This window comes from Pelophylax lessonae (genome assembly GCF_965119305.1).
Source record: "Pelophylax lessonae genome assembly, chromosome: 1".
Classification (NCBI taxonomy): domain Eukaryota; kingdom Metazoa; phylum Chordata; class Amphibia; order Anura; family Ranidae; genus Pelophylax; species Pelophylax lessonae.
Window position 1 is genome coordinate 816,070,651 of NC_138768.1, and position 12,551 is coordinate 816,083,201.

The 12,551-nt window shown below is 42.5% G+C and overlaps 1 protein-coding gene across 1 annotated transcript in view; it reads right to left on the reverse strand.

The window, feature by feature from the left end:
* Nucleotides 1-5,895: 5,895 nt before the first annotated feature.
* MAEA (macrophage erythroblast attacher, E3 ubiquitin ligase) overlaps nt 5,896-12,551 on the reverse strand; it is a 168,856-nt gene continuing 162,200 nt past the window's right edge. Inside the window, exon 9 of the mRNA XM_082247533.1 lies at nt 5,896-6,836. Coding sequence (XP_082103659.1) covers nt 6,741-6,836 — 96 coding nt within the window. The 3' untranslated portion in view covers nt 5,896-6,740. The remainder of the gene's footprint in view (nt 6,837-12,551) is intronic.

Here is a 12,551-nt window from a genome sequence, read left to right on the forward strand (position 1 = left end):
AAATAGGGTCCTATGCATTTTTGGGTCCAGTTCAGGTGCGAATTCAGGGAAAAATTTGCACCTGAACCACTGAACACAAATGCACAGGACTCCAGACTGCAAACTGCAGCCGGACACGTGTGAACAAAGCCTAAGTGGAATCCAGTGATCAAAGACAGGAATGGGGAAGGGTATAACACTGATGATGTCAAGAATCCAGAGTCTCTCGTGGGGTTAGAAGAACAGAGGACGCCTAGGAACTGTCACATGCAGAAGTGTTCTGCTACTCCTAATTGGGATGTATATGCCAAAAGAACCGTTTTTAAAGTGTTACTAAACCCACAACAGTAAAATCAGTTTGTATATACAGTAAAGCATGCTTGTTATACTCACTGTGGAACCTAAGGGGTTAATCCTCTGTATTGTGTAAAAATGCTGTTTGATCCTGTCTTCTCTGATCCTCCCCTTCTTCCACTGTCCCCAATACATCTGCTGGTAGTACAGAACCTTGGTGGCATTCTGCAAATGCTCTGTTTGGTGCTTAATGATAGAGTTTTTTTTAAGGGTGCATGTGATCAGCACAGGGCCAATCAGCACTGTCCAGACTGAGGGTCAGGTGTCCTGCAGCCTCATAGGATAGTCAAAGGAGAATGAAAACTCCTCCTACAAGCTTTAACCAGACACTGATAGAAATCACAAGACTGCTATATACTGCTGATGAGAAAAGGTATTTAGCTGTTTATAGTTACTAAAATGATTGCATTTCCATGTTCTGTGTACTGGGGGAGACCAGATATAGCGAATGCCGGTTCCTGGGTTTAGTAATCCTTTAAATATTTTATCCCATGCTGTGTGAAGGAATTCATGTTAGTCAACTCGGCTTTTTAAGTACAGTATAGGTCCACCATAACCTATGTCCCCTCATGCTATAGAGCCAAAAGTTTGCAGATACCAGATGACCGCATCTTTATCAGTTTGTTTGACATCTCATTCCACAACCTTAGCCATGAATGTGCCTTTCCCCCCTTTTACTGGCTATCAGCCTCCATTTTTCTTTCCACAAGATTTCGAGGTTATGTGTCTGTGGGAAAACTACAAACAAACCCCCAATCCCCACACAGCAAACTAAATTTCAGTCCTAAACCCTAACATCTAAGAGCAGCTAAACACTAATAGTGATTCATACCTAAATACCAAATCAACACAAAGTGCGGCACTCCTAAATACACAATTCCTACATCCAAACTAAATTATTTAGTAGAACCCGCTACATAACATTAAGTGATAAAATGTCAACAAACAATATATTATCATCAATAGTTACTACGAATGCACATAAATAATGCTAGAGCACCCATGTGTGATAGATCACTAATAGTGCATAATTAATGAAGTGCGATCAATGTGGTTCAAAACTCTTGGGATGTTTCTAGCGCGATTACATCTCTGTGGTTAATACAGATCAATCCTGCTTCCTCAAACCAGTGGGAATGCTCCCAGCATGATGACGTCATACTTGTGGCTCCGCCTAACACATTACTCCCTTAGGACTCCACCCTCTGATGAAGTCCTAGGGGTGTAACGTGTAAGACGGGGCCGCAAGTGTGGGGCCATCATGCTAAAAACATTCCTAGGAGTTTGAAGAAGCACGATTGATCTGTATTAGCCACAAAAAGGGCGGTGTATGGGAATTCGATAAGCGATCTATCTGCCTATGTCAATGTGAGTGTTCCTAATCTTTTACTGTAATACTTCTGTTTATTGGAAAGCACAATGATGTTTCGGTTTTATGGAGCTGTGCTGGGACTGTTGTTAAACCTGTGGAGGGTGAGGATTAAACCTTGAGAGGGCTGGTGTGACTACTGTCCTAGGCTGTGCCTAGAGCAAGCATCATGGCCAAAGTTGTTTTGGCCATACTTCTCCTGTGGGTCACAGGAGTGCAGTTAGTTCTGCACTCCTATGACCCCTTTTCAGTTGACAGTGGGTTAAAAGCCGCTGTCGGCTGATGTCACAGAGTTGGTCCAGGCTCTGAAAAGATCTTGACCATAGGGTCAGGATTTGCCCAGAAGCCTGTACTGACAGCTGGCTCAGCCTCTCCTTGAGCCGTAGAGAGCCTGAGCCAGCTGCTACCGCCCTCTCCACAGCCCATAGCTCCAGTGAGCTCCGGAGGGGCAGAGCAGAGAAAAAGTAATTGACAGTCAACAGCTGTCTGCAGGCTGAGAGCCAAGAGCGGAGCAGTCAGCTGTGTTTGATTGCTCAGTTCTTGCTCTTATGCCCCATACACACGTGCAGATTATCTGAAGACTTTTGTCTGCAGACTTACCAAAACCATATAATATGAGGTCAAACCTAAACACTTTCAATTTGTATGCAATCCGGCAGGCCCTTGCACTACATAGAAAAGGTAAATCTGAAGACAAAAATCTGCAGATAATCTGCACGTGTGTACAGGGCATTAGAGGCGCCGGGGGACAGCTGCAGCCATCGAAGTATGATTTTTTTTTTTCATATTCCCAAACTTCTCTTTTAGGGAGAGAGGGGATAGGATTAACCTCTGTGGAGTATATGTCTCGTGTAATTTAAGAGGTGCACTCAAAAGGCACAATTGGTGGAAGTGTTTCACTGTGTGGCACACCTGCAGTTGTAGGAATATCACACTGGAGATGAAATGAAGACCCATAGGACTAACTGATACATGTTAGAGGTGACTTTTGAACCACATTCATTGCACTTCATTCATTATGCACCATTAGTGATATATTACACATGGGTGCTGTTGCACTATTTACTGTATATGTGTGGTCACTTTTGATAATATTATATTGTTCACATTTTTTAACACTTAATGTTACATAGTTACATAGTAGGTGAGGTTGAATAAAGACAATAGCCATCCAGTTCAACCTGTGTAGGTGTGTGTAATCATCTCACATAGCCCTGAATGTTCTGATCCTTGAGATGTACGTCTAAGAGTCTTTTGAAAGCCACCATACTTCCCGCAGAAACCACCTCTTGAGGTAGAGAATTCCACAATCTTGTAGCCCTAACAGTAAAGAACCCCCCACGTTGCCTGAGGTTAAAACGCTTCTTCTCTAATCGCATTGTATGCCCTCGAGTCCTCATGCAATCCGTTCGACTGAATAGCTGTTTTTCTATACCAAGATCCCCATTGAGATATTTATAAATTGCTATCATGTCCCCCCTCAGGCGTCTCTTCTCTAGGGAGTAAGTAGTACTAATTCATTTGTTTGGCTGCAGGGATTGTGTATTTAGGAGCGCTGTACTTTATTTATTAAAGCGGTAGTAAACCGCTGCAATAAAAAACAAAAAAAAAAAAAAACTTTCACCTTCAAAATAACAGCATAATGTGCTAGTATGTATCGCATATTAGCACACCATGAAATACTTACCCTAAAACAAAGCCCTCCAGCGGCACGCTGTTACCGCTGAGAGGGTTTCCATCTTCACCTGGTCTTCTTTCCGGGCTCGCGGACTCTGGCTGTGTGAGTAGTTGGAGCCATGATGTCACTCCCACATGCATGCGAGAGCCCTCGGCTACGGCACAATACTCTGAAGGCCCAGCACGGTATTATGGACCTTCAGAGTGCATGTGCCACATTACCGGCTGCATCCAGGGTCAATATCTCCTAAACAGTGCACGTTTACAAGGTATTCATTTTACCTACAGGTAAGCCTCATTATAGGCTTACCTGTAGGTAAAAATCACAAAGTGGACTTCACTACCCCTTTATTGTGTCTGTGGGAATCGGTGCCCATTTAGCCAAAGGAGCATTTGTAGGATCAGGTCATAATGTTAGGTTTAAAGACCTGGCTTGCAGCGGATTTATCCTAAAAGGTTTTCTATAGCGTAGGGTTAGGGTGACATGCCAGCCATTTGAGTTCCTCTACATTAAACACACTAAACCATGTCATGGACCTGAATTTGTGAACAGTCCTGATGGAACAGAAAAAGGCCTTTGCCAAGCTCTTGTCACAAGGTTGGAGGAGCACAATTGCCTAAAATGTCTTTGTATAATGTAGTAATAACAGTACCCTCCACAAAACACCTCAACTCAACGATTTGGAAGGGTCTCCACATACTTTTGACCATATAGATAGGTGTGATGGCCAGGAATCCACAAACCTTTGGCCATATAGTGTATGTTGATGTGAAATAAATTTTTCATAAAAATGAAATGCATAAAAAAAAAAAAAAAATGAAATGCAGGTGTGAATAGCAAGGCACTTTACACAGGTGGGACACTTGGCTTCATCGCCATTAAAAGGCTTCTCAAAAGGCTGTATCTTCTTGCCACCTAACTCTGTGAAATCTCCCTCTTTTACTAAAATGTTCATATTCAAGGCCTCAGAAAATCTTATTGACAACGATTTAGGATATAGATGAAAAATTATCGGCAGCCATAAGGACAATTGTGTGTACTCTTCACATCTATGCAGCCTTTCCTCTGCAGTTTCTGTTGCTGTACCCTGTACACATGGCATGATGCTCCAGCTCTAATAGTAAGCAGTTGTAATATTTAATGCGATATTTTACCCAAATTGCAATTATAAACTTGGCGAGGCTCCAAACCACTATCAGTATTTTCCTTCTAATTTTTACTTGCACACATAAAAGTAATAAAAAAACACCAATCTGCAGACGGTTTCAAATTTACAATATTTTCTTTTTATTAGCTAATGAACACCAACATGCAAAAAAAATATATATATAAGCACTAAATACAAATTTCTACAGCACTATCTTTTAAAGACTGTAAAGGACTAAAATGTTTGTGGTTGTTGCCGGAAAGGTTTATGAAGAAGAATCTTGCGCTACTAGAACAGAACCGTGGCTTTTTTTACTGTGTGTCATGGCTAAAATATTAGGAAGTTTCCACTTTATCAGATGTGTGGACCTCTGCTTTAGGCTCCTCTCTGCAAAGGATGTGAGAGTAATGCTACACAGTGCATGTAAGCAATGGCAGGATTTGCCATGTGCTGTTTACAATGGACAAGTGCTAACTGTGGGATAATTATTATACGGTTATCCAAACCTGTCACTCAGGTTGCCTTACAACCATTGCAGAAAACCTGGCCAGTCTTTTCTTGGACAAGAAAAGCCATCCAGCCACATGTTGCTAGCTAATTGTTCCCCAAAAAGCTTGGCTCCACAAATGCCTTTAAGCTAGCCCAAGACGTGTAAAAGAAAACCTCACAATTGTTTTATAGATGATGAGCAGAACTTGAAATCTATGGCTAACATTTTACAGGCTAAAGTCAGATGGTGGCTCACCCTCAAACAACTGCTATGCACTGTTCAACAAACGGCAGAACTTGGACTCTTTGGCCAACTTTTTACTATAGTAAGATTCTAGCTCATCCTCAAAAACAACTGCTGTGCACTGTACGACCCATGGTGGGCATTCATATTTTGTAGCAACCCAGCAATCCTGATAAGGGGCTTACACCCTTTTCCTTATAAAAATGCCCCAGTATTGGTCACAGGACTTCTTCCAGCATACTGGAATATGTCTAGGCTTGGTGACCTTTTACACTAGCCAGGTTTTACCAAAAGCAAGATTTTATTATAATCTTGTCAAACGGCGAAGAAGTGTATTTACCAGTGGTCTCCAAACTGTGGCCTGGGGGCCGGATGTGGCCCTTTGCTTGATTTATCTGGCCCTTCGGGCACCATTTAATTTACTGACACCAATGAAGGCACAATTCCTTTTAATGACACCAATGAAGGCACAATTCCTCTTAATGACACCAATGATGGGGCACAATTCCTCCCAATGACACTGATGATATGAGATTGTTTACTCCCACTGATGCAGGGACATTTTTTACTCTCAATGGCCACAGTCTGCCCCCCCCCCAACGTCTGAAGAACAGTAAACTGGCCCTTGTAAAGTTTGGAGACCCCTGGTATATACATATTGCAGGAGGGTTGTTGCAGAGGTAAATGGGATTACTCGTGAATATAAAAACCTCCTAGCTGTTCTTAAATCTTACATTTAGTAACATGGTGGATCTTTACCCTCCAGAGCCCATGGTTCTTGACAGGCTGAAGTCCAAAGATGTACTGCTATTTAGAAGGCTACAGTATAAATCTGGATTAGGTGGGTAAAGATGTTGGTCCTAGAAAGATCAGAAAGCTATAGTAGGAGTCTACTTTGTTTCTATAAAAAGCAATCAGCAACAGATGAGAAGCTACTGTTTTAAAATGATTTCCCCTTTAAAGCAGAAGTCAACTTTTTTGATTAAAGTGGAAAACCCATTTAAGATTATTCCTGGTAACTGTAGAAAACACAGAACAGTCCGTGGTATGCATGTCCATGGGTGTACATTCCGAAAGCTAGGAGTAAGGCAGCAATATGAATGATAAGATCCCGAAACTTGCACAAAGAAATAACGCAAGGCTTTACTACTTGATGGAGCAGCTGAACGCTGCATCTCCGTGTAGGGCCGGAAAGTATCTAACTTAAACAAAATGAACTCTTCCGAAGCATCTGTCTTGACTGTACGTTACAAAAAAAATGCTCAGAATCAAAAAGGTTTTATTTTCCTAAAGTACAAATTATTTTTTTCTCCTTATGTTTTTGCACTTCTGTTGTGTAAGATGTTGTCTTGAAGTGTTAATTGTTGCTCGTTTTGAATCTTTGGCCGCAAAAGACAAATGCAACCAATGAATGTGAGAGTTGTGCGTGTGATGCTCCTGCCTCGTCTTCAGCAGGCTCTAGAGGCACAAGGGGACAGCTCTACATGATGTAGACCTTCTCGGCTTGCGAGAAGTTGAAGACCTCTTTGGTTCTTGGACAAATTACTTTGTCATCTTGGCGAATAGAGAGAAGAGACTGGAGAGGGAAAAAAATAAACATCAGTATAAGTTCTGTTATAAAGAAACACTACTCCACAAAATACATTTTTAAATATTCTACCAGTACCTAAATCGAAAGCCTAGGCCAAGTTAAAAGGAACTTTATTCAATTTTAAAATTTTAAATGTAAATGTCTTTCTTATCAATAAAACACCACAAGATGCCTGTATTAGTCAGAAAACCTTTTCTGTGCCCCTTTCTTGATTTATGTTTACTTTATTATTGGTGTCTACCTTACATTGACATCATAGCTAAGCTTCTCCAACTGCTATTCCAGAAAATTGTTTTTTTTTTAACTTTTTGACTTTTTTCATTTATATCACAAAAATAAAAAACCCAGTGGTGATCAAATACCACCAAAAGAAAACTCTATTTGCATGCAAAAAAATGATAAAAATGTAATTTGCATACAGTGGAAGAAAATTTCCCCTTGGTGTTTGGGGCTTTTAAGGCATTATGTATTGGATCATGACAAATTAAAAAATATATAAATAAAATTAATGTTTAATAATCCATAGAAGTATATAAAAATAGTTGTAAAAATAATTACACATGCAAGTGAAGATACAAAAAAAAACCTAACAGTATAGATACAGCATAATAGTAATGAACTGTAAATGCACCAACTGTAGAGCGTGCAGTGATGAAATTGTGACTTCCTCCACCTGACATTTTGGAGAAAGTGCTCTCCTTCATCAGGGGGTATGGGAGGTATTACTGCAAGTCAATCACAGAGCAAATCATGTGGATATTGTATGTATCTTCTTGAAAACAATGTCTGGTATTTCTGCTCGTCCACCCAATATATGACACGCTGTATGGAGGATCATTAGGAAAGAAGACAATGGTATAGAATTACGATCTTAAAAGGTTGCTCAAATTTTCTGTGGGAAAGCCACATATAAGGAAAATAGGTATCACTGAGACCCAAAAGGACTCCGTTGCTGAAAGTCCCAAATACTGATGTAAATGTACCGAAACTGGTATATGGTACGGTGTCAACTGTTAGAAGTCCACGATTAAGCCTCGTACACACGCGTCGAAATTCTGCCGGGAATTTTCGCCCGACGACCGATCCGCCGATTTTCGGCTTGTTAGTATGATGCTTCCGACAACCTACTCCGACTTTTCGGCCAAAAAAAAATCTGGTGTGCAGGCTATAAAATGTTTGTCCTCCGTCAAAACACGTCCGATTTTCATGCAGTCAGTACAGATTTCGACAGGGAAAAATCTTATGAGCAAGACTGGGCATGCTCAGAGAAGAAAGAACACAAAGAAAGCAAACCAACACATGACATCACTTCTGAATTAGAATTTTGTTGTGCGGGAAAATTCGTGTGCAGTCTAGAGCACATTCCAACCAACAGACACCACTCTGGACAAAAGATGGATGACCGGTCGGAGGAAATTAGTTGCGTGTGTACTAGACTTTAGAGTATTGCATGACCACACAATCGCAAATTAAAGTAGCACAGTGCTGAATAGCAACAAATGCCCTGGTTATGAAGGGGGTAAAATATTCCGGAGTTTCATTGGATAATCAATGCACACATTTTTGCAGAAAAAAAAAAAAAAACGTGCACTTTTTTTTTTTTTCACAGGAGCCTGCAAAGCATTGCACACGTGATCAGTGGATCGTGGGTGGAAGTGTCAGGTTCCTGCAGACGTAAACCCTTTGTAAAAATGAATAAGCCTATCCACTAACTGCCGCCCCTATAAATGTGAGACACATTAAACATAAGAAATCAAAATAAAGTAAGGCACTGTTGGAAATAATTTAATTGCAATGTGCATGTGCCACAAATGTGTAAAGAATAATAACATATATCACAAATCATCAATGTGTGCCCATTGCAAATCAAAGTGAAAACAATTATATTAAAACTGTAAATGAATGAATTTAGTTAACATATAACGTCCAAAGTGCAATGCATGGTAATAAGTACCAATGATAGAAAAAATCTTCAATCACTGTGACCACAACCATAAACTTGTGCCCCTCTTCTAAACATATAGTGCTCCAGCAAACTATTGCACTCACCAGAGTCCCCAGGCCCCCGAGGACCACAAGACTTACCAGGAAAACGAATGCCCAAAGCCACCATAGATCCTTTCCTCAATTAGCCCAATTGCGTTGATGCACAGGCCCCTCTCAGATAGCCGGTCACATGTATAAAAAGACAAGAGGACAGGATAATCGTGCAGCACAGTTTATTAAAAATTCCTTTCTAACATAAAATCTTCTAATATTCTGCTTACATCAGAGGTGCCTAGACCGGCACCAGCTCGAAACACCTCATACCACATTCAATAACACCGGTACGGTCTAACCCCTTACTCCGCTCAGCGGAGATGACGGATGTGACGTCTGCAGTTAAACAGGAACTGTAGACAGTAACCAGATCTCGACCTCTGGCGTAAGCAGAATATTAGATGATTTTATGTTAGAAAGGAATTTTTAATAAATGGTGCTGCATGATTATCCTGTCCTCTTGACTTTTTATACATGTGACCGGCTCTCTGAGAGGGGCCTGTGCATCAACGCAATTGGGCTAACTGAGGAAAGGATCTTTGGTGGCTTTGGGCGTTCATTTTCCTAATAAGTCTTGTGGTCCCCGGGGGCTCCTGGGTGAGCACAATAGCTTGCTTTGCATGTGGTGGAGCACTATATGTTTAGAAGAGGGGCACAAGTTTATGGTTGTGGTCACAGTGATTGAAGATTTTTTTTTATCATTGCCACTTTTGAGAGTGGACTGTCATTACCATGCATTGCACATTGGACGTTATATGTTAACTAAATTCATTCATTTACAGTTTTAATATAATTGTTTTCACTTTGGTTTACAATGGACACACATTGATGATTTGTGATATATGTTATTATTCTATACACGTTTGTGGCACGTGCACATTGAACTAGGTTCCTGCAGACACTTCCTTCAGCTCTCTGTCCACACCTCTGTATGGCCTTTCAGTTAGAAAGCTGGAGGAATTGTCAATGGACAACAGGTGCATTGATTGCCACATTCTTAGTCCATTGAGAACTAAAACGTTCTTGTAATTTGTCATTTATTTATTCACATATGCCTGTTGATACCGAGGTAGGGGGAAGCGGGTGCTCAGGAACATGTTACATCCTAAATACAGGTGTAACTTGTAAGATGTTCCAAAGGTGAACTTAAGGATGAGTTCACATTTGTAAAAAAAATAAAATAAAATAAAAAAAGAATAATAAATGCACATCCTTCTGCAGGTAAAAAAAAAAAAAAAAAAAAAAAAATGGGATTTTTGACTTACCGTAAACTACATTTCTCAGAGTTCATTGAAGGACACGACTCTCCAGGATTCTGAACCATTGGGTTATATTGCCCCCTACAGGAGTGGGACACTAGGCAGAAAAAGAACTTGGCTAAGCCTATGGGCAGTCCTAGATGGTATACTTCCACTCTCTGTTATAGTCCTTCAGTTTTGTAACAAGCAGTGTCATAAGTAATACAACTCCATTGAGGGGTGGGAGCGGTGCCCATCAATGAACCTCAGAGAACCAGATTTTACGGTAAGTCAAAAATCCAATTTTTGGACTTATCATAAAATCTAGTTCTCGGAGTTCATTGATGGACACCGCTCCCACCCTTCAATGGAGTTGTATTACTTATGACACTGTTTGTTACAAAACTGAAGGCCTATAGCAGAGAGGGGAGTATACCACCTAGGACTGCCCATAGGCGTAGCCAAGTTCTTTTTTCTGCCTAGTGTCCCACTCCTGTAGGGGGCAAACCTTGTGGCCAAAGGAAGCATCCGCAGATTACAACACATCCACTTTATAGAACTTTGTAAAAGTGTGCACCGGCGACCAGGTGGCCGCCTTGCAAACCTGCGTCCCTGACGCCGGATGATGGAAGGCCCAGGAGGCACTAAACGCCTGAGTAGAGTGCGCCTTGACAGGGAAAGGAGGAACCTGACCCTTGATGGAATAGGTCTGAATCACCATCTGTATGATCCATCTGGAAATGGTCGCAGAGGGAGCGGACAACCCTTTCCGAGGCCCATCCGTAAGCACAAACAGTAAATCGGATTTCCTAAAAGACTCCGTAGCTGCCAGGTACACCCTGATTGCCCGAACCACATCCAAGGCATGCAAAGCAATTTCCTTCGGATGTTTTGGCCTGGGACACAGGAAAGGCAACACAATGTCTTCATTCAAATGAAAATCAGAGACAACCTGAGGAAGGAACAACAGACAGGGACGAAAAACCACCTTATCACTGTGAACCCCCAAGTAAGGTGAACGACAGGGTAACGTCGCCAATTTCCGACACCCTGCGCGCAGGGGTGAAGGCCCCCAAAAAGGCCACCTTCTGGAACAGCATAAGCAGGGGAATCTCCTGAAGATTCAGAAAAGGGGGCTTCTGGAAGACCGAGAGCACCAAATTGAGGTCCCAAGGTGGCAACAGAGACCGCACTGGGGGGTCAAGGGCCATCTCCCTGAAGAAAAGTACGCACCAAGGAGTATGTGGCCAAGGGCCATTGAAAGAAGACTGCTAAGGCCGACACCTGACCCTTGATAGTACTCAAGGCCAGTTTCTGCTCAACCCCCCATTGAAGGAAGGCCAAGACCTGAGGCACTGAAAAAAGAGCAAGAATGAACCTCAAGAGACTCATACCACGCAATGTACATCTCCCACGTATGATGGTAGATCTTCCTAGAAGTAGATTCCCTAGCTTTTAATAGCGTTGGAATCACTGACACAGACAAACCTCTATCTATCAGCACCTGGCATTCAACAGTCAAAGCCAGCGACTGTAAAGCAGGATCGAAGATTAGTCCTTGGGACAGCAGATCCTCCCTGAGAAAAAGCTTCCGAAGAACATCAGTGACCATCTGCCAAGATCGGCGTACCAAGCCCAGCGAGACCAGTCCAGGGCCACTTAGATGACTGGAATCCCTTCTGCCTCGATACTGCGTAGAAGTCTTGGCAGAAGCTTGAGAGGAGGGAAGGCGTAAAGCAGATGATATTGACTCAACGGGGCCACCAGCGCATCTGTGGCGTCCGCCAGAGGATCCTGTGACTGAGCCACAAACCTCTGCACCGTTCTGTGGAGCCGGGACGCCAACAGATCCAACTCGGGGATGCCCCACCGGAGACACAACTGATGAAACTCCTCTGGATGAAGGGACCATGCCCCTTGGTCCAGCACCTGCCAACTGAGGTAATTCGCCTGCCAGTTTTCCACCCCAGGAATGTGTACAGCGGAGAGGGCTGGAACGTAATGTTATGCCAGCTACCTCCAGAGCCGCCTGGATTCCTTCTTGTGCCCCCCTGGTGATTGACACAAGCCACGGCCATGGCATTTTCCGATTGAATGCGCACTGGACATCCCTGAAGATGATCCGTCCAATTTTCCAGGCACAGTCTGATCGCTCAGAGTACCAAGACATTGATCGGTAGTCTGGACTCTTCCAGACCAGCCCCCGTCAGGTGGGGATATGTTGCGGCCGACCTAGAGCAGAGCTGAGGTCTATGTGCGCTCGCTGGCTGGGGTGACCACTGGATCTAGATTATCCAGCCATCACTCAGTCCAGCAGTTGATTGTAGATCTCACAGGAAGAAGCAAGGAGAAAAAAATTCTATCTAAAAAGAAAAAATTGCCAGGACCATAGATCCCAACAGGGAATTAGGTCCTTACTCCA